The sequence below is a fragment of the Myxocyprinus asiaticus genome, chromosome 1 (assembly GCF_019703515.2).
Source record: "Myxocyprinus asiaticus isolate MX2 ecotype Aquarium Trade chromosome 1, UBuf_Myxa_2, whole genome shotgun sequence".
NCBI classification, from domain to species: Eukaryota; Metazoa; Chordata; class Actinopteri; order Cypriniformes; family Catostomidae; genus Myxocyprinus; species Myxocyprinus asiaticus.
The window spans coordinates 5,889,674-5,910,097 of record NC_059344.1 but is presented as its reverse complement, the minus strand read 5'-3'; the positions used below and the strand labels follow the sequence as shown (position 1 = coordinate 5,910,097).

The window sequence follows — 20,424 nt, the reverse complement described above, 5'->3', positions numbered from 1 at the left end:
AAGGAGTCGTGGGAACCTTGGGCACATAGCCCGGTTGGGGTCTCATGATCACGTGAGAGTAACCCGGACCGAACTCCAGGCACGATTTGCTGACAGAGAACACCTGCAGTTCCCCTATCCTTTTGATGGAAGTGAGCGCAGTCAGGATAGCAGTCTTCAAAGAGAGTGCCTTAAGCTCAGCTGACCCCAAAGGCTGAAAGCGAGCTCCCTGTAGACTCCGAAGGACTACGGAGAGGTCCCATGAGGGGACGAGGCACGGTCTGGAGGGATTCAACCTCCTAGCACCTCTCAGGAACCTGATGATCAGGTCGTGCTTCCCCAAATACTTACCATCTACTGCATCGTGATGCACCGAAATAGCGGCTACATACACCTTCAGGGTGGAGAGGGACAGCCGCCCCTCCAGCCTCTCCTGCAGGAAGGAAAGCACTGATCCGACTGCGCATCTCTGGAGGTCTTTGCGTCGGGAAGAACACCACTTAGCGAACAGACGCCACTTCAAGGCATACAGTCGCCTCGTAGAGTGAGCCCTAGCCTGAGTGATTGTGTCTACCACTGTGGGTGGTAGGCCACTTAGGTCTTCCACGTCCTGTCCAGGGGCCAGACGTGTAGATTCCAGAGGTCAGGTCGCGGGTGCCAGATGGTGCCCTGTCCCTGAGAAAGAAGGTCCTTCCTCAGGGGAATTCGAGGTGGGCCAGTAGGGTGCTACTAGGATGACCTGCTCCTCGTCCTCCCTGACCTTGCACAGGGTCTGTGCAAGTAGGCTCACTGGGGGAAACGCATATTTGCGTAGTCCAGGGGGCCAGCTGTGTGCCAGCACATCTATACTGAGGGGTGCCTCGGTCAGGGCGTACCAAAGCGGGCAGTGGGAGGATTCCCGGGAAGCAAACAGGTCTACCTGTTCTTGACTGAATTGACTCCAAATCAGCTGGACCTCCTGAGGGTAGAGTCTCTGCTCTCCCCTGAGGGTAACCTGATATGACAGCGCGTCCGCTGCGGTGTTGAGGTCGCCCGGGATGTGAGTGCTGCTGACTCCAGAGGAGGAGACGGCGGGCGAGTCGTGACATTCAATGGGAGTGTAGACCGCCTTGGCAGTTGATGTACGCTACCGATGCCGTGTTGTCCGTCCAGACCAACACTTGCTTGCCCTGGATCAATGGCTGGAACCTCTGCAGGGTGAGCAGTACTGCCAACAACTCTAGGCAGTTGATATGCCAACGCAGCCGGGGGCCTGTCCAGGAGCCAGCGGCTGTGTGCTCGTTGCATATGGCGCCCCAGCCCATTTTGGATGCATCTGTTGTAACCACGACGCTCCTGGAGACCTGCTCTAGGGGAACCCCTGCCCGTAGAAATGCAAGGTCGGTCCAAGGGCTGAAAAGGCGGCGACAGATAGGCGTGATGGCTACGCGATGTGTCCCGCGGTGCCATGCCCATCTCAGGACTCGTGTCTGAAGCCAGTGCTGAAGCGGTCTCATATGCATCAACCCGAGTGGTGTGGCCGCTGCTGAGGATGCCATATGCCCCAGGAGCCTCTGAAAAAGTTTCAGTGGAACCACTGTTCTCTGTCTGAACGCCTTCAGACAGTTCAGCATGGACTGTGCGTGCTTTGAAGGCAAACCGCAGGAAGGGTCTGTGTCGAGGTAAGACCGAGATGTGAAAGTATGTGTCCTTCAGGTCTACCGCTGTGAACCAATCTTGATGCCGGACGCTCGCTAGAATGTGTTTTTGCGTCAGCATCTTGAACGGGAGTCTGTGCAAAGCCCGGTTCAGTACTCGCAGGTCCAGGATTGGTTGCAACCCACCGCCTTTCTTCGGTACGATGAAGTAAGGGCTGTAGAACCCTTTCTTCATCTCGGCTGGAGGGACAGGCTCTATCGTGCCCTTGCACAGAAGGGTAGTGATCTCTGCATGCAAGGTAGCGGCGTTCTCGCCCTTCACCAAGGTGAAGCGGATGCCGCTGAACCTGGGTGGGCACATGGCAAACTGAATCGCGTAGCCGAGTCGTACGGTCCGGGTCAGCCACCGCGATGGGTTGGAAAGCACGAGCCATGCATCCAAACTCTGGGCGAGGGGGACCAAGGGAATGATCACGTCAGATGTACCGGCAGGTACTCTTGGTGGGGCGGAGCTCGAGGTGCCACGTTGAGGGGACTCGAGCCCCATGGCCATGCTGAGTCCAGGGCCATCGAAGCACTTACCTGGCTCCTGCCACCCACCATAAGATTGGCCGAGGAGGGGGTTGAAGAATGTCGTCCCCATAGTCCACTGGAACCAATCCCGTGCAGGCGTGTTTGTGCCACAGCTGGGCGTACAGGGGCGGGGGTCCGCCGCTGGAGCACCATACCTGCCAAAATGGGATGGTGGACGGTGGTCGTTACGATGGCCGTGCGCACAGGATATGTGACCCAGGAGATGAGGGAACCATTCTTTTGTCAGGCTTTTGGGTGCCGCAGCCTCCTGGGCATGCGGCAACAAAAGATTCTCCTCCCGGCCCTCCACCGGGGGATGGAGTGGTCTGTCGACCAGCCCCAGAGAAGTGGGTCTCCTCGCCCCTGGGTCGCCTGTCTCGGGGGCGCTTCGAAGCCTTCCTCGGGTTCTTAGCGGCCGGCTGCGAGACGGATGGCGTCTGCTTCCTGTGGAGGGCTCCAGATCGGAGCCAGGCCACAGGGGCAGGCTGTGGCGGAGCCGGTGTTGTTGCTGCAGGAGGACGCCCTTGGCGACAAGCAGATAGGGTGCAGGGTCTTAAGCCGCACCGGGACAGGATATGCTGTAAAACCTCTGTCTGCTTCTTCACCACCGAGAACTGCTGGGCAAAGTCCTCGACGGCGTCGCCAGACAGGCCAACCTGGGAAATGGGGGCGTCAAGGAACTGTGCCTTGTCCGCCTTTCCCATCTCGACCAAGTTGAGCCAAAGGTGGCGCTCCTGGACCACCAGGGTTGACATGGTCTGCCCGAGAGACCGAGCCATGACCTTCATCACCAGGAGAGTGAGGTCGGTTGCTGAGCGCAGTTCCTGTGTCAATCACGGGTCAGAACTACCCTCGTGCAGTTCTTTTAGCGCCTTGGCTTGGTGTACTTGCAGGAGAGCCATGGCGTGCAGGGTGGAGGCGGCTTGTCCAGTGGCACCGTAGGCTTTATAGGCCCTGGACAGGAGTTTCGGGCGCCCACGCAAGGTGGCGGTGCTCTGCGGACACAAGTGCACCACGAGCGCTTTATCCACCTGGGGTATCACCGAATACCCCCTGGCTGCTCCGCCATCGAGGGTAGCGAGAGCGGGGGAGCTGAAAGACCGGGACAGGGCAGTAAAAGGTGCCTTCCACGATCTTGTCAGCTCCTCATGCACTTCCGGAAAGAAAGGAACAGGGATGGGGCATGGCCGTAGGCAGCACCCTGTGCCCAGGAACCGATCGTCAAGCCGCGAGGGTTCAGGGGAGAGTGGAGGGTTCCACTCTAGCCCAACGCTCGTGGCCGCCGGGGAAAGCATGTCCTTTCTGCGTCGGCATGAGACTGGGCGACCGTTCCCGAAGGAGGAAGCCCAGCCAAAGCCTCTGCGTCAGACTGGACGAGCCCGCTCTCCGATGCTGCGCTCGATAACTCATCGTCTTCCGGAGCTCCGAATGAAAAGTCGAACTCGCGCTGAGATGAGCCGCCAGTCTTGTGCGAGAGCCTGATCAGAGCGAGCGAGTGTGCTGGGGAATGGGACATCCATGGGGGGATACCCAGCGGAGGTGGTCCCATTGAAGTCCCCAAATCGCCCCCAGTGCTAACCGACGCAGCTTCAAACCCATAGGTAGAAGGACCGGTGCAGGGAGCCGCTGGGGTGGCTTGCTTTCTTACGCTGGGGTGGCTTGCTTTCTTACGTTGCGACCGCAACATTGCCATGGTCATGTTCTCGCAATGAGGACATGACTCATCCACGAAAGGTGTCTCCGCGTGGGCAGTGCCCAGACATGTAAGACAGCGATCGTGGCCATCAGAAACGGAGAGATATCGACCGCAACCAGGAATAACACACAAATGGAAAGGCATCTTTAAAAAGACATTCCGTGTGTGCTGCTCTTTTAGAAAGAAACTATACTCTTTTTAGAATATACTCTTTTAGTTGTTTCTGCTGAAGTGCCCAGGGTCATTCTCTGCACTCCACGGGTGCAGAGGGGGAGAAGCCACTGAAATGCGCCGTAGAATCCAGCAGATGAGGTGATTGAACTTTGCGGATGAATTCAGCTTCAATGAATAGAACTGCTCGGCTCCGAAGAGAAAATCTGAATGAGTAGTTGCATACCAGCTCCTTTTATGCAAATAAAATTCCACTCGCCAATTCTCATTGGCCTTTTTTCAAAAAAGCAGAGGTGTTTGGGTCTCCCAAGAGTGACACCTAGTGTCACTACATCGACACAACGTCGAGTGAGTGACAGATAGGGAATTCAAATTATATTAGTATTTTCTTTGATACAGCACAAAAAGAAAGAAAAGATGACTGAAACTGGCATATTGTTAGCAATGCAGACACAGTGTTTGTTTTGTACTGTGTGAATTAAAAAAAAAAACGTATCTTTTAAAACCAAAAATTATAAAAATTTGTTTGCATTTAAAAAAAACTTTAACACATTTAAAGCCTTTATTCAGAAAATTATAATTTTATCACCTTTACTATTTTAAAGGACCGAGTACCACTATATTTGTGACCTCAACACCCGCAACACCCCACCCCCAAAATGGTTTGGTCCCCCCCAATGTTCAAGACATGGTTATGGCCTTGTTTTCTATATATAGCTTCTATGCTGATCGTCACAGCACAATCCAAATCCCAAAATTGGATTTTGTTTGTTTGTTTGTTTTTGGTCAAATACAGTACTCTGCAGTAGAGCATTATATTATTGAAAGCAGTGATGAAACTCTTGCTTGTGAGATATTGCTTAAATATAATGTAATTATTATTTATATATTATTTTTATCATTACTACTACTACTACTACTACTATATTGAATATGAAATTTTTCTATAAAGAAGTCATTTATTTCTCTTGAATTTGTTTTCCCAATTTCACGCACCTGGTTAAGTGGAGCTTTTATTTTTGAATTTAGGTGGAAAACCGGATGTTTTCGGCGACTTTACACCTCCAGAAAATTAGTTCACTACATGGGCTGATGTGCTTATTAAACTGCAAACGGTTATGATTGAGTTATATGAACATATGGTCTGCATATTCTGTGCTTCACAGTGAATACATTTATCTGCTCTTTGTCATTTATACACACACAGAGAGCGCACGTGATGTTAATGATGTGAATAGTGTTTGCTTCTCACATTCACTCACTGTTGAAGCGTGCAGCTCATCCAAACCGTTTATTTGTTTAATTAAAAGGAATAGTTCACCCAAAAATGTAAATTCTCTCATTATTCACTTACCCTGATGCCATCCCAGATGTGTATGACTGTCTTTCTTCAGCAGAACACAAATTAAGATAAAAAAAAAAAATTAAGCGCCGTAGGTCCTTATAATGTAAGTACATGGGTGCCATCAGGCTGCTGGCTGTTTGACGGTCCAAAAGGCATATTTAGGCAGCATAAAAGTAATCCACGTGACTCCAGTTGATCAATTAATGTTTTCTGAAGCAAATCATTAGGTTGGTGTAAGAAATAAATCAATAATGAATTGATATTTGAAATGAACTAACTCTCATGTGACGTTCATTCCTCTGTTGTATACAAAGAGCACACTTCAGACTAATCACGTGAACACGCTATAGCACTTATGTCACTGATGTGTTGACTCCTGTCAGGAAGCGATTTTTACATTTTTTTAAAGCCTTCCACAAGCTTCTCACAATATGTTGCGGGTTCGCCCAGGGCGCCATGCAAGCTAGAACTGCCACTGGATGGGACGAGTAAGAACCAGGTAAAATCTTACTTATTGCACCTTTACATTTTTGTGAGTTAAAATGAGGTTGTTCAGAATATATGTACCAAACAGTCTGTTGCACATATTGATGGTGTGGTTCAACATGTTCATGTAAATTTAAAGGATGGATAATGGTTGGCATATATTTCTTACATTTTCATTTAAAGGGATAGTTCACCCAAAAATCAATTATGTCATGATTTACTCAACCTCGTGTTGTTCCATACCAGTATGACTTTCTTTTCTCCATGGATCACAAAAAGAGATGCAAAGTGAATGATGAACATACATTTGGGAGAGCTTGGTTAGTTAATGCTTGGCGACAATTCTGCCCTTGGGAGTATGAATTGACATTTATTTCACGGGTGCTTGGTAGTTATTCTAGAATATACTTTTTTTTTTATGTCTAAACTTGATTTATATAGGGTTGTAGAATACAGTATTTATCCATAACAAAGAATGCTCCAATTATGTTAAATATTGAATGCACTTGAGAAGTTAAGGCAACTGTCACTATCACACCAGGCTCTCTCTCACTCACTCAGCCCTCACACTCACCAACGCTAATCATGCACACCTGGCACTCATCAGCCCTCATCACCATCACTATAAGAAGAGCACACACACTCTCACTCATTGTCTGGCCTTGTCTTATGCTCATCTGATGTTATAGACTACTTACCCCGATCCAGTCATTCCAAGTCTTCATTCCCATTGTCATCCAGTCTTCCTTAGTCTCCTCGTCTTCTCCCTTGTGTTTGTGCTCTGGAAACCTATAAGTCTAACCCTCAGTTACTATCTGACTATCCTGCCTTTCAAGAACCTCACCATTGATCATCTTGCCTGTTTAAATACTGTGTTCCTGCCGATTCTGTAATAAACTTGCCTGTTTTATATTATCCTTCTCTCTATCATCGAGTCTGATAATTTTGATTTATTAATGAGTGCAGTGTACCAACAATATTAGGAGAGTTTTAAACTTACCACAAAGAGAAAGATTCCCATATACTTTGCAATTTAGATGCTGACAAAGCATTTGAGTAGACTGTATGTTTTTGGAGCAGCCGCTGAATTGCATGGGATTCAATGACACTTTTATTAGAATTGTAAAGGTTTTCTACAAGAAAGTGAATGGTGAAATGAGATCTCTTTTTGTGTTTCACGGAGGATAGAGAGAAATATGGGTTTGGAACAATATGAGAGTGATTAAATCATGACAGAATTTTAATGTTTGGATGAACTATCCCCTAAACTGACTATCACTACTTTCCTCATGAGCCACAAATGTGTGATAAGAACAGCACTGAATGTCAGTGTTGCATGCAAAGATTTTTATCCAACACTTTCAGTAAATCAAACTGATTTATAACAGTCCCTGATTGTCAACCAGTCAGCTGTGATAAGATTTATAAATAAGGCACATTTATTGGCAAACTGTCAGAGATGGCTGTGGTGTCAAATCTTATATGGTTTGTAAATTTTTTTTTTTTTTTGACACTCCAACATTTACAACTTTTTCTCTCGCAGTGGAACTCAATTAAGTTTGGAATAAGTATTTATTGTCATAAAAAAATACTGTATATAATATAGTAAACGTGAACAAATGGGTTATGTCTGCTTTACTGTTTTTGGTTTATTTTGTTTTTATACCTGTAAAAAAAAAAACAAATGAGCAAATAATATCAGCAGTCTGGTTTGCCTATGTACTTGTGTGTGTGTGTGAGACGAGCGCTAATGTAAACAGACTTGGCTGTGTGCATTAGATAATCACGCTCGATCAGCATGTTTTCACTGAGTGTATGAGTTTTAAACTGTTATCATGGTGCTTTTGTGATAGAATGGCTTTCTGTTTCAGAAAACAAATGTATTACATGCCTGAAGAGACTGTTTGAGTTGCATTATGTGAATGTAATCCACATCTGTACCTACTCAGCAGATGAGGCTGCGTGCATGGGAAGATCACGTTTAGATTTGATGACTGCACATACAAGTTGTGAACAGTTATTGTGGTACTTTGGTGACAATTTGGCTGTTTGTTACATAAAATAAACATATGTGCTTAAAGACTATTTGAGTGGCTGTTTGTTTGACGAATAACAACCTAATGTAAACAAATGGCAGCACGCATCGGAGGAAGATCGCTTTTGATGTACTGAGTGCGTATAAGAGCTGTAAACTTTTTATCATGGTTCTTTGGTGACGAGTTGGATGTATGTATATAAAATAAGCTTATTCTGTAGTTTAAAAGGCTGTATGAGTAACTGTTTAAGTAAATATAAATAACATAAGTGTCATATATAAAGCCTGTGTCTGCGCAAAAGCCGATATTAATCTGACAGCTTGTAATGTAATTGGCTATTGCAGAATCACATATGTGTGATGCTACTCTGCGGGACCCAGTTATTAATCATCACATATGTTTGACGTATGTATGAAAGGGTTAATAAATGGTTAGGGTCAGGTTTAGGGGTAGTGGTGGAATTAGTGGCTAAAATGTCTAAAAAATATTACAAAAATTATAGCCTGCAAATATAATGGATTCGGAAATATTTTTGTTTCTAAATCTGCAAATACATAAAAATGTAACTTTTTTTTTTTTTTGATACTGTCAATACGTCCATATTGTACATTTCAGCCTTTATCTAAACATTCAAACATCTGTGTTTAAATGTTATGTTCGAATAGCTACAAATAGTTATGAGATCAGGCTGGCATAATGGTTGTTCTTGCCAGCTTAGTCTGGCAACAGCAGTTGTGTTAAATAAATCAGCTTTCTTTGACTTCCAAAAGGACTAGCAGCAATTTGTCTGATCACATTAGCAAAATTTCTGGTCAGTATATTTTGCAGTTGTTTATTGTTTTGAGGTGTTGTCAGGAGAGCTTATGAGGAGATGGTTGGATGCTAATGGCAACCCCAAATTTTTATCTTGAAATCTACATCATGATATCAGTCCAGACCTGCACAGACCGCTGCATCATCAGAAAACATGTTTCTGGCATTTTTATTCAAAGGCTTTATATAAAAAACACAACAATCATCCATATACAGTTCTTGACAAAGAATACAACACAAAATACATAGTGATGAAGCCTCTAAAAATGAGTTATCACAACTTATTTTGCAAGAACCGAAAAGAGTCAGTTTAACCACATCTGTGGCGTCAGTGACACCAATAATAATTAATATCATTAGTCACTACATGACTAACAAAGTGACAAGTGAGCAATGAGAAGCAAAGTTATATTAGTCAGAAGACTTTCTTGATCCCTTGTTGTTTTTTCTCAAAGTGAATGAGTTTTTTAACCCATGATGTTCTGGGGTTCAGGCAGATCTTCTCTCCACTTGATAAACCAGCACTGAAAAGAAAATCTTTATTCAAATTACATGTTTTCAAATTCCCCAATATATATATCAGTTGAAGTCAGAAGTTTACATACGCTTTGGTTGAATTCATTAAAACTAATTTTTTTAACCACTCCACAGATTTCATATTAGCAAACTATAGTTTTGGCAAGTCGTTTAGGACATCTACTTTGTGCATGACATGAATCATTTTTCCACTTTTAATTGACTATATCACAATTCCAGTGGGCCAGAAGTTTACATACACTAAGTTAACTTTGCCTTTAAGCAGCTTGGAAAATTCCAGAAAATGAAATCAAGCCTTTAAGCAATTAACCAATTAGCTTCTGATTGGCTTATTGGAGTCAATTGGAGGTGTACCTGTGGATGTATTTTAAGGCCTACCTTCAAACTCAGTGCCTCTTTGTTTGATATCATAGGAAAATCAAAAGAAATCAGCCAAGACCTCAGAAAAAAAATTGTGGACCAAAACTGCCATAAAAAAGCCAGACTACAGTTTGCAAGTGCACATGGGGACAAAGATCTTACTTTTTGGAGAAATGTCCTCTGGTCTGATGAAACAAAAATTTAGATGTTTGGCCATAATGACCATTGTTATGTTTGGAGGAAAAATGGTCATGTTGTGGGGTGCTTTGCTGCAGGAAGGACTGGTGCATTTCACAAAATAGATGGCATCATGAGGAAGAAACATTATATGATATATTGAAGCAACATCTCAAGACATCAGCCAGGAAGTTAAAGTTCAGTTGCAAATGGGTCTTCCAAATGGACAATGACCCCAAGCATACCTCCAAAGTTGTGGCAAAATGGCTTAAGGATCACAAAGCCTTGACCTCAATCCAATAGAAAATTGAAGGCAGAATTGAAAACGTGTGTGAGAGCAAGGAGGCCTACAAACCTGACTCAGTTACACCAGTTCTGTCTGGAGGAATGGGCCAAAATTCCAGCAACTTATTGTGAGAAGCTTGTTGAAGGCTACCCAAAATGTTTGACCCAAGATCAACAATTTAAAGGCAATGCTTCCAAATACTAACAAAGAGTATGTAAACTTCTGACCCACTGGGAATGTGATGAAAGAAATAAAAGCTGAAATAATTCTCTCCACTATTATTCTAACATTTCACATTCTTAAAATACAGTAGTGATCCTAACTGACCTAAGACAGGGAATGTTTTCTATGATTAAATGTCAGGAATTGTGAAAAACTGAGTTTAAATATATTTGGCTAAGGTGTATGTAAACTTCTGACTTTTTATTTTAATTTATGTATATACTGTATATATATATATATATATATATATATATATATATATATATATATATATATATATATATATATATTTGTTTATATACTGTATATATATATACACACAGTATATACATAAATTAAAATCAAAAGTCAAATTGCTGCTTAAAGGTGAATTGTGTCATTTAAACAGAACTTCTAAAGTAATGACTGTTTTAGACATGTTTTGAAGAAAAAGATAATGCCACCTCAAACTCTGAAGCTGAGACAATGTTAAATGCCATTACTACCCCATTATGTGAAAAAAAAGTCTGTTTAATTAAAGTGACTTGAATTTTTTTTTTCTCTGTTTATGTTTATATTACAGTTATATTATTGTTGATGTTTCAGTGCCCAGTTTTTGTTGAAGGGGTTTTAAAAAGCATGAAAAGACTTTAAATATTTGATCATCCAAAAATTACATACTTCACCTATAATTTTTGTTTCTTTGTTTCATTTATAGTTTAATTACAATAAAGAAAATCCACTGTTTATATGCAAACAGAGGAATTGATGTTTTCCACTGTAATCATAATTCAAACAATAAAATAATGTAAATAAAAAGTGAATAAGAAAATTAATTCTCAATTAATCAAATCCCTGCTTAATGATGACAGCAACCCCCAGCTAACAATTTCAATGTCCTTTCTCATAATTAATAATTGGGAGGGGACCAAAGAATTAATTTAGAGTTTTGTGAAGATATTTTTTGGGCTCTGAATATTATTTATGTGCTCATTCCCCACTAAAACGCACCTGTTAATGATATTCCAGGAAGATTTTTGAATATTCTTCGGAGTGGTACTCACATAACCTCTGTAGTCTTGCAGTGAGGACCTTTAGGCAGGATCTCCACACTTCGGTGGTTGTCCGGTGGGATTACCCTAGACTCTAGTTTTAAACACATGCAATGGCTGTTGTAACCTGCGCCAAGAGGCTGTATCGCTGAGGAAAGAATAAATGCCCATTGTAAATCAACAAAACAAACCTCAGGTTCCCTATCTGTCACTCACTCGACGTTGGTGTCGATGTAGTGACACTAGGGGTAACTCTTGGGAGCCCGAGACACCTCTGGTCTTTGATAAAAGGCCAATGAAAATTGGCGAGTGGTATTTGCATGCCACTCCCCCGAATATACGGGTATAAAAGGAGCTGGTATGCAACCACTCATTCAGATTTTCTCTTCGGAGCCGAACGGTCATGCTCGCTGAGCTGAATACTACTGTTCATTCACCTGCTGGATCTGACGGCGCATTTCAGCGGCTTCTCCCTCCTCTGCACTGGTGCACTGCAGAGAATGCCCCTGGGCGCTTCGGCAGAAAAACTAGAGAGTATATTTTCTGAAAGAGCATTTTCCCCTCTAAAAGAGTATATATTTCTCTAAAAGAGCGCACACATGGAAAGTCTTTTTAAAGACGCGTCTTTTTAAAGATGCTTCTCCGATTGTGTCTTATTCCTGGTTGTGTTCTAACGGTCACGATCACTGTCTTTCGTGTCTGGGCACTGCTCACGCGGAGACAGCGTTCGTGGATGGTCATGTTCTCATTGCGAGAATATGTCCATGGCAACGTTGCGGTCGCGGCTCGCCTTCGTAAGAAAGCGAGCCACCCCAGAGGCTCCCGCCTCGGTCCTTTTACCCACGGGTTTGAGGCCAGCGCGGCTAGCACTGGGGGTGATTTGGGGACCCCAATGGGACCGCCTCTGCCGGGTATACCCCCGCGGACCTCCCATTCCCCAGCAAGCTCGTCTGCCCCGATCGGGCTTCCGGGTGAGTCCACCGGCTCGTCTCACGGCGAATTCGACCTCTTATTCGGAGCCTGCGAAAGTGATGAGCTCTCGAGCGCAGCATCGGAGAGCGGGCTCGTCCAGTCGGAAGCCTCGGCTGGGCTCCTCCCTTCGGGGTCGATCGCCCAGTCACAGACTGACGCGGAGATGACGACATGCTTTCCCGGACAGCCGCGAGCATCGGTTAGAGTGGATTTCACCGCTCTTCCCTGAACCCTCGCGGCTCGGTAATTGGTTCCTGGGCTCGCGGCGCTGCTCAAAGCCACGCCCCGCCCCGTTCCTTTCTTCCCGGAAGTGCATGAAGAGCTGACAAGGTCGTGGGAGGCACCTTTTACTGCCCGGTCCCGATCTCTTCAGCTTCCCCGCTCTCAATACCCTCGATGGTGGGGCGGCCAAGGGTTATTCAGCAATCCCCCGGTGGATAAAGGCGCTCGCGGTGCACCTATGCCCGCAGAGCGCCGCCACCTGGCATGGGTGCCCAAAGCCCCCTTCCAAGGCCTGTAGGTTTACGTTGTCTCTGACGGTCAAAGCCTACGGTGCCGCTGGACAAGTTCCGCCCCGGGATTGATGCAGGAACTGCGCTCGGCGACCGACCTCGCTCTCCGAGTGACGGAGGTCACGGCGCGGACTCTCAGGCGGACGATGGCCACACTAGTGGTCCAGGAGCGCCACCTTTGGCTCAACCTGGTCGAGATGGGTGACGCCGACAGGACACGATTCCTTGCTGCCCCCATTTCCCAGGCGGGCCTATTCGGTGACACCGTCGAGGACTTTGCCCAGCAGTTCTCGATGGTAGAGCAGTAGATGGATGCTAGCCGGCTTATCCTGCCCCGGCGCGGCTCAAGATCCTGCACCCCATCTACTCATCACCGAGGGCGTCCCCCTGCGGTGACTGCACCGGCTCCGCTGCAGCCCGCCCCTTTGGCCTGGCCCTGGCGTGGAGCCCACTGCAGGAAGCAGACGCCACCCGTCTCGCGGCCGCCCAGAACCCGTGAAAGGCTTCAAAGCGCCCTTGAGACGGGCGACCCAGGGACAACGAAACCCGCTGCTCTGGAGCTGGTAAGCAGATCTTCATCTTTTTGTTACCTTTTGCATTTAATTGCGCTGCATGCCCAAGTGGCTGCAGTACTCAAGAGCTCCGCAAGAGTGGTTTCCTTGTTCCCTGGGTCACATATCCGGTGTGTACGGCTGGCATCATGACCACCGTCCACCACTCCATTTGGCAGGTTGGCGCTCCAGCGGCGGTCTCCCGCCCTGAGCGCCCAGCTGTGGCACAAATCCGCCCCCGATGTGACAGTCTCCACGGGTCACGAGGACAGGCCTCTTCCTCCCCCGTCCCAGGCTGTTCCGGGGGTGGTCACAAGGAGCCAGGTAAGTGCTTCGATGTCCTCGGACTCAGCACGGCCACGATGTGGTGTGGCACCTCGAGCTCCGCCCCGCCGCGAGGCCCCACCTGCCGGTACATCTGATGACATTGTCCCTTTGGTCCCCCTTGCGCGGAACTTGGACGCATGGCTTGCGCTTTCCAGTCCGTCACGAGGGCTGGTCCGGACCGTCCGACCCGGCTGCGCGATTCACTTCGCCGGGCATCCGCCCAGGTCCAGCGGTGTCCATTTCACCTTGGTGAAAGTCGGAAATGCTGCTACCTTGCATGGAGATCGCTACCCTCCTACGGAAGGACGCGATAGAACCTGTCCCTCCAGCCGAGATGAAGAAGGGGTTTTACAGCCCCTACTTCATTGTACCGAAAAAAGGCGGTGGGTTGCGGCCAATCTTGGACCTGCGAGTACTGAACCGGGCCCTACACAAACTCCCATTCAAGATGCTGACGCAAAGACGCATTCTAGCGAGCGTCCAGCATCAAGATTGGTTCGCGGCGGTAGACCTGAAGGATGCGTACTTTCACGTCTCGATCCTTCCTCGACACAGACCCTTCCTGCGGTTTGCGTTCGAGGGTCAGGCATATCAGTACAAAGTCCTCCCTTTCGGCCTGTCCCTGTCTCCTCACGTCTTTACGAAGATCGCAGAGGCTGCCCTTGCCCCGTTAAGGGAGGTGGGCATTCGCATTCTCAACTATCTCGACGACTGGCTAATCTTCGCTCACTCTCGAGACGTGTTATGCGCACACAGGGACCTGGTGCTCTCACACCTCAGCCGACTAGGGCTTCGGGTCAGCTGGGAAAAGAGCAAGCTCCTCCCGGTTCAGAGCATCTCTTTTCTCGGTTTGGAGTTGGACTCAGTCTCCTTGACGGCGCACCTTAAGAACGAGCGTGCCCAGTCGGTGCTGGCCTGTTTGAAGGCGTTCAAACAGAAAACAGTGTTTCCACTGAAACTTTTTCAGAGGCTCCTGGGGCATCCTCGGTGGTGGCCACCCCGCTCGGGTTGATGCATATGAGGCCGCTTCAGCACTGGCTCCAGACTCGAGTCCCGAGACGGGCATGGCACCATGGGACACACCGCGTGGCCATTACGTCGGTCTGTCACCGTCTTTTCAGCCCTTGGACCGACCTCTCGGTTCTACGAGCAGGTGTTCCCCTAGAACTGGTCTCCAGGCGCGTCGTGGTCACGACAGACGCCTCCAAAATGGGCTGGGGCGCTGTTGGCAACGGGCACGCAGCCGCCGGCCTCTAGACGGGTCCGCGGCTGCGTTGGCACATCAACTGCCTCGAGTTACTGGCAATTCTGCTCGCCCTGCGGAGGTTCCGGCCGTTGATCCAGGGCAAGCACGTGCTAGTTCGGACAGACAGCACGGCAGCGGTAGCATATGTCAACTGCCAAGGTGGTCTGCGCTCCCGCTGTATGTCACAACTCGCCCGCCGTCTCCTCCAACGGAGTTAGCAGCACCAAGTCGCTGCAAGCCACTCACATCCCGGGCAACCTCAACACTTCGGCGGACGCGCCGTAACAACAGGTTACCCTCAAGGGTGAGTGGAGATTCCACCTTCAGGTGGTCCAGCTGATTTGGAGTCGATTCGGTCAGGCACAGGTGCACCTGTTCGCCTACCAAGAATCCTCCCACTGCCCGCTCTGGTACGCCCTCACCGAGGCCTTCCTCGGCATAGACGCGCTAGTACACAGCTGGTCCCCTGGCATTCGCAAATATGCGTTTTCCCCCAGTGAGCCTGCTCGCACAGACCCTGTGCAAGGTCAGGGAGGACGAGGAGAAGGTCGTCCTGGTAAGCACCCTACTGGCCCACCCAGACGTGGTGCTCGGACCTCACGCTCCTCGTGACAGCTCCCCCCAGGCAAATTCCCCTGAGGAAGGACCTTCTTTCTCAGGGCAGGGGCACCATCCGGCACCCGCACCCAGACCTCTGGAATCTCCATGTCTGGCCCCTGGACGGGACACGGAAGACCTAAGCTGTCTCCCACCTGCGGTGTTAGACACGTTCACTCAGGCTAGGGCTCCCTCTACGAGGTGCCTGTATGCCTTTAAGTGGCGTCTGTTCGCTAAGTGGTGTTCTTCCCGTCAGGAAGACACCCAGAGGTGCACAGTCAGATCAGTGCTTTCCTTCCTGCAAGAGAGTTTGGAAGGGAGGCTGTCCCCTTCCACCTTGAAGGCGTACGTTGCTGCCATAGCAGCACACCATGACGCAGTCGATGGTAAGTCCTTAGGGAAGCATGATCTGATCATCAGGTTCCTAAGAGGCGCCAGGAGGCTGAATCCCTCCAGGCCGCGCCTTGTTCCCTCATCGGACCTCTGTAGTTTTTCAGGGTCTACAGAGAGCCCCCTTTGAGCTTTGCGGTCAGCCGGGCTTAAGGCACTCTCCTTGAAGACTGTCCTCCTGACTGCGCTCACTTCCATCAAGAGGGTAGGTGACCTGCAAGCGTTCTCTGTCAGCGAAATGTGCCTGGAGTTCGGTCCGGGCTATTCTCACGTGATCCTGAGACCCCCGACCGGGCTTTGTGCCCAAGGTTCCCACCACTCCTTTTAGGGACCAGGTGGTGAACCTTTAGAATCTCTGAGCAGCTCTTTGTCTGCTTTTGTGCACAGCGGAAAGGAAGTGCTGTCTCCAAGCAGAGGATCACCCACTGGCTCATTGACGCCATAACTATGGCGTGTCTTGCCCAAAACATGCCGCCCCCGGTAGGGCTACGAGCCCATTCTACCCGTGGTGTAGTGGCTTCTTGGGCCCTAGCCAGAGGTGCCTCTCTAACAGACATTTGCAGAGCAGCGGGCTGGGCAACACCCAACACCTTTGCAAGGTTCTACAACCTCCAGGTGGAACCGGTTTCGTCCCAGGTAGTGGCACGCAACACAAGCGGATAAGCCCGGGATAGCCGGCCGGGTGTATCGCTTGCACATAGCGCCTTCCACCTCCTTTTGAGCTGAAGACGTGCGCTGTTAATTCCCAGTAGTGTTCACAAAAGTTGTTCCCTGGTTGACTTCCTCCGAGCCCTGTGGCAGTCGAGTTTTCGGAGAGGTTCGCTGCCGGCCCAGTACACGCGCTAACTAAGAGCCCGGTTCTGGGGTAGGTGCTCCGCATGTGGCGGTTCCCTGTAAGGCTAACCCCATGCGATCTATATTTTCCGCTAGTTCGTTTCCCTACTGGCAAAATGCGTCTATCTTGGGCAGAGCCCCTCAGTCTCCATGTTGTAGTAACTCCTCCCCCATTGGGCAGGATCTACCTTGAAGGCTCTCCACATGGTTGGAAAGAGCATGTGATGTATTCTTCCACTTAAATATCCCCCCCCTCTCTTGGGGCAAGGTGTGGTCTCTTCGGTGTCCTCCCCTTGGGAGGGACACCCCCCGACTAGACCTGGCGGCCCAGTCAGATAATCCCCCTTCTTTTTTAGGGAGTGGAAAAAGAGAAGGGGAAAGAGGCCACGACTGCGTTAAGCCTGTCTCTATCTCTGGGTAGTCGACTTGTCCCCAAAAAGGGCCGTTCGACACTCATAACTGTGTTGGGGGAGGTTACGTGTCGACCTGGTGCGCTGGCTATGAGGCACACAGCAAGTCTGCCCACCACACACCGCCAGTTCACGTAACACAGTTCAGCCTTGTGGCGTTTTGTATAGGGACCCCTAGTGTCACTACATCGACACCAACGTCGAGTGTGTGACAGATAGGGAATGTCATGGTTACTGGTGTGACCTCTGTTCCCTGATGGAGGAATTTAGTTTTAAACACATGCAATGGCTGTTGTAACCTGCGCCAAGAGGCTGTATCGCTGAGGAAAGAATAAATGCCCATTGTAAATCAACAAAACAAACCTCAGGTTCCCTATCTGTCACTCACTCGACGTTGGTGTCGATGTAGTGACACTAGGGGTCACTCTTGGGAGCCCGAGACACCTCTGGTCTTTGATAAAAGGCCAATGAAAATTGGCGAGTGGTATTTGCATGCCACTCCCCCGAACATACGGGTATAAAAGGAGCTGGTATGCAACCACTCATTCAGGTTTTATGCTGAGGAGCCGATATAAGGTCCGGCCATTTCAGCGGGTAGTTCAGCGTTGTGGCAGGAGGGACCAACGTCTCGTTCCCTCCATCAGGGAACGGAGGTTACACCAGTAACCATGACGATACCGACTGCAAAGATGGCCTTTTTTCAAGTTTCTGACAAAGCCTAGCTTTGGAGTGCCAATTTAAAAAAAAATTAGATATCAATCTATTAATTTGAAAATAAAAACATGAATAAATAAACTGATTTATAAATGGAAAAATAAATAGACATGTTTGAATTAGTTTATTTAATTCATGTTGAAAAATGTAATTATATTTAACAATTAAATTGTGCATTTATAAAAAATGTATTTAATTCATGTTTAAAATGCAATTAAATGTAACGTTTTATGTTTATATAATGTTTTATTTTATTGTTACATTTAATTGCAATTTAAACATGAATTAAACACACGATTTATTATTGCAAAATTTAACTGTTAAATACAATTACGTTTTAAACATTAATTAAATAAACAAATTTAAATGTGTTTATTTATTTTTCCATGTATAAATCGGTTTATTTATTCACATTTTTATTTTCAAATGAATAGATTGATAATTTATTTCTTCATTCTTTTTTAATTTGCACTCTATGGCTTCCAGAAACATCTGCAGAATCCCATCAAGATGACCTTTAATCCCAAACAAGGGAACATAAGGGGAGAGTTCTGTAGTACTGTTGGCTTCTTTTTCTTTCGCTGGGCACCAACCCAGAATTGCACTGCTGATCCTAAATCCCCTTTCTCATGAAATACTCTAGAAAAATGATGAATTCCTTTTTTATGTACTGTAAAACTCTATTCAGTGGGGATGCTGTTCACTGACGCGCCAATCAAATAAGAACTTAACCATAAATCCAGGGCTGGAAAGCCTAAGAATGCAACTATGCGACTTTGTGTCCAAAGGCAATAGCACAATGATTTTGTAATGACCTAGTGCAAACAGAGCTTTTAGTAGATCATAGTAGAATATTAGTGCATTATCGTTTTAAGGAAACAGAACCTAGATTAATCATAACCCCACAGAATCTGCTGAATTCTAGATTATAAGGACTCACCTGAGAGTCACTGGTTGTTTTTGGAGATAATTTCATGTGAAACTATGTACAGACATTATAAATATAGATATTTTGTTGCAATAAGAATGAAGCCAAGAGTACTTTTAGAAAAAATAAAGAAAATTGTTGTTTTTTTTAAATCCGGTGTTTCTGGATAACAGTGCCCTGCTTCTAATGGTAGTTCGATTTACATGGTTTTAGATGGTAGACCTTGACCACCAACAAACCAGCTACCATTTCCAAAAGCAAGATTAAAGAAAACTTAAACTGGTATGACATTTGCAATAATGAAACCAGAATAATAATAATATGCAATTTATTCATTATCAAACTTACCACTGGAAAGGAGAATGCTGGCTGCAATTAAGGTGAACAACAGGAGGAAGTTCATGGTGTTGTTTAAAGCGTCTCAAGTAGAAAACTTCTCAAAATCAAATGGTGTTGTTTTGGGTCACTGTTTGGCCTTATATATTATGTTTTCATTGGCCTCGTGATTTTCAAAGTAGTGATTTTATTTCACTTCCCCTTGCTGTTATGTTTGTGTCATTATAAATGTGCATGTGAAGGCTCATGTGTAAATATGTGGTTTGGTCTGGATCTGTTCACATGGTCCTCAGCCGTGTGTCATATGGACTTATCTTATGTTCATGTTACCAAGTTTAAAATCCCCCCTGGAGATTCACATTATACTTGACCAAATAGGTCCAAACCACAGTGCATGATTTTACATTTCACTGAAAAGGAACATCTAGAATTCCCCACTGGAAAGAATATATATGTTACAGGTTTTGAGGAGGGACCCAAGGTGTAAGCAATGAAAAGTTTCAAAAAAGGTTTTATTGAATAAATAAACAAATACAAATAAAAACTCTCAGCTGAGAAAAAACTAGACCAGAACAAAACAACTCAACTGGAAACTAACACAATGATTTGACAGGGAAGACAAGACAAATGAGAGAATAATAGCAGCACCTGTGAGAAACAGGAGGGAGAGAGAGAAACAAACAGCATATGGGACAACCTGAGAGATGGGTGGGCGGAGGAAACTGTCACAATCCTGCCAACACAAGAATAAAACAAGACCGAAGAGGCAGGATCATGACAATATACAGGTGCATCTCAATAAATTAGAATGTCGTGGAAAAGTTCATTTATTTCAGTAATTCAACTCAAATTGTGAAACTCGTGTATTAAATAAATTCAATGCACACAGACTGAAGTAGTTTAAGTCTTTGGTTCTTTTAATTGTGATGATTTTGGCTCACATTTAACAAAAACCCACCAATTCACTATCTCAACAAATTAGAATACATCATAAGACCAATAAAAAAACATTTTTAGTGAATTGTTGGCCTTCTGGAAAGTATGTTCATTTACTGTATATGTACTCAATACTTGGTAGGGGCTCCTTTTGCTTTAATTACTGCCTCAATTTGGCGTGGCATGGAGGTGATCAGTTTGTGGCACTGCCGAGGTGGTATGGAATCCCAGGTTTCTTTGACAGTGGCCTTCAGCTCATCTGCATTTTTTGGTCTCTTGTTTCTCATTTTCCTCTTGACAATACCCCATAGATTCTCTATGG

At 46.5% G+C, this 20,424-nt stretch overlaps 1 protein-coding gene across 1 annotated transcript; it reads right to left on the bottom strand.

Moving 5' to 3' along the window:
- Positions 1-8,897: 8,897 nt before the first annotated feature.
- Positions 8,898-19,274, bottom strand: LOC127421289 (interleukin-8-like). Its single transcript, XM_051664243.1, has 3 exons — positions 19,179-19,274; positions 11,362-11,497; positions 8,898-9,260 (listed from the first exon to the last, which is right to left on the bottom strand). Exons 1-3 carry the CDS (start codon positions 19,231-19,233, stop codon positions 9,152-9,154), a joined length of 300 nt encoding a protein of 99 aa, XP_051520203.1. The 5' UTR covers positions 19,234-19,274; the 3' UTR covers positions 8,898-9,151.
- Between the last annotated feature and the right edge of the window lie 1,150 nt (positions 19,275-20,424).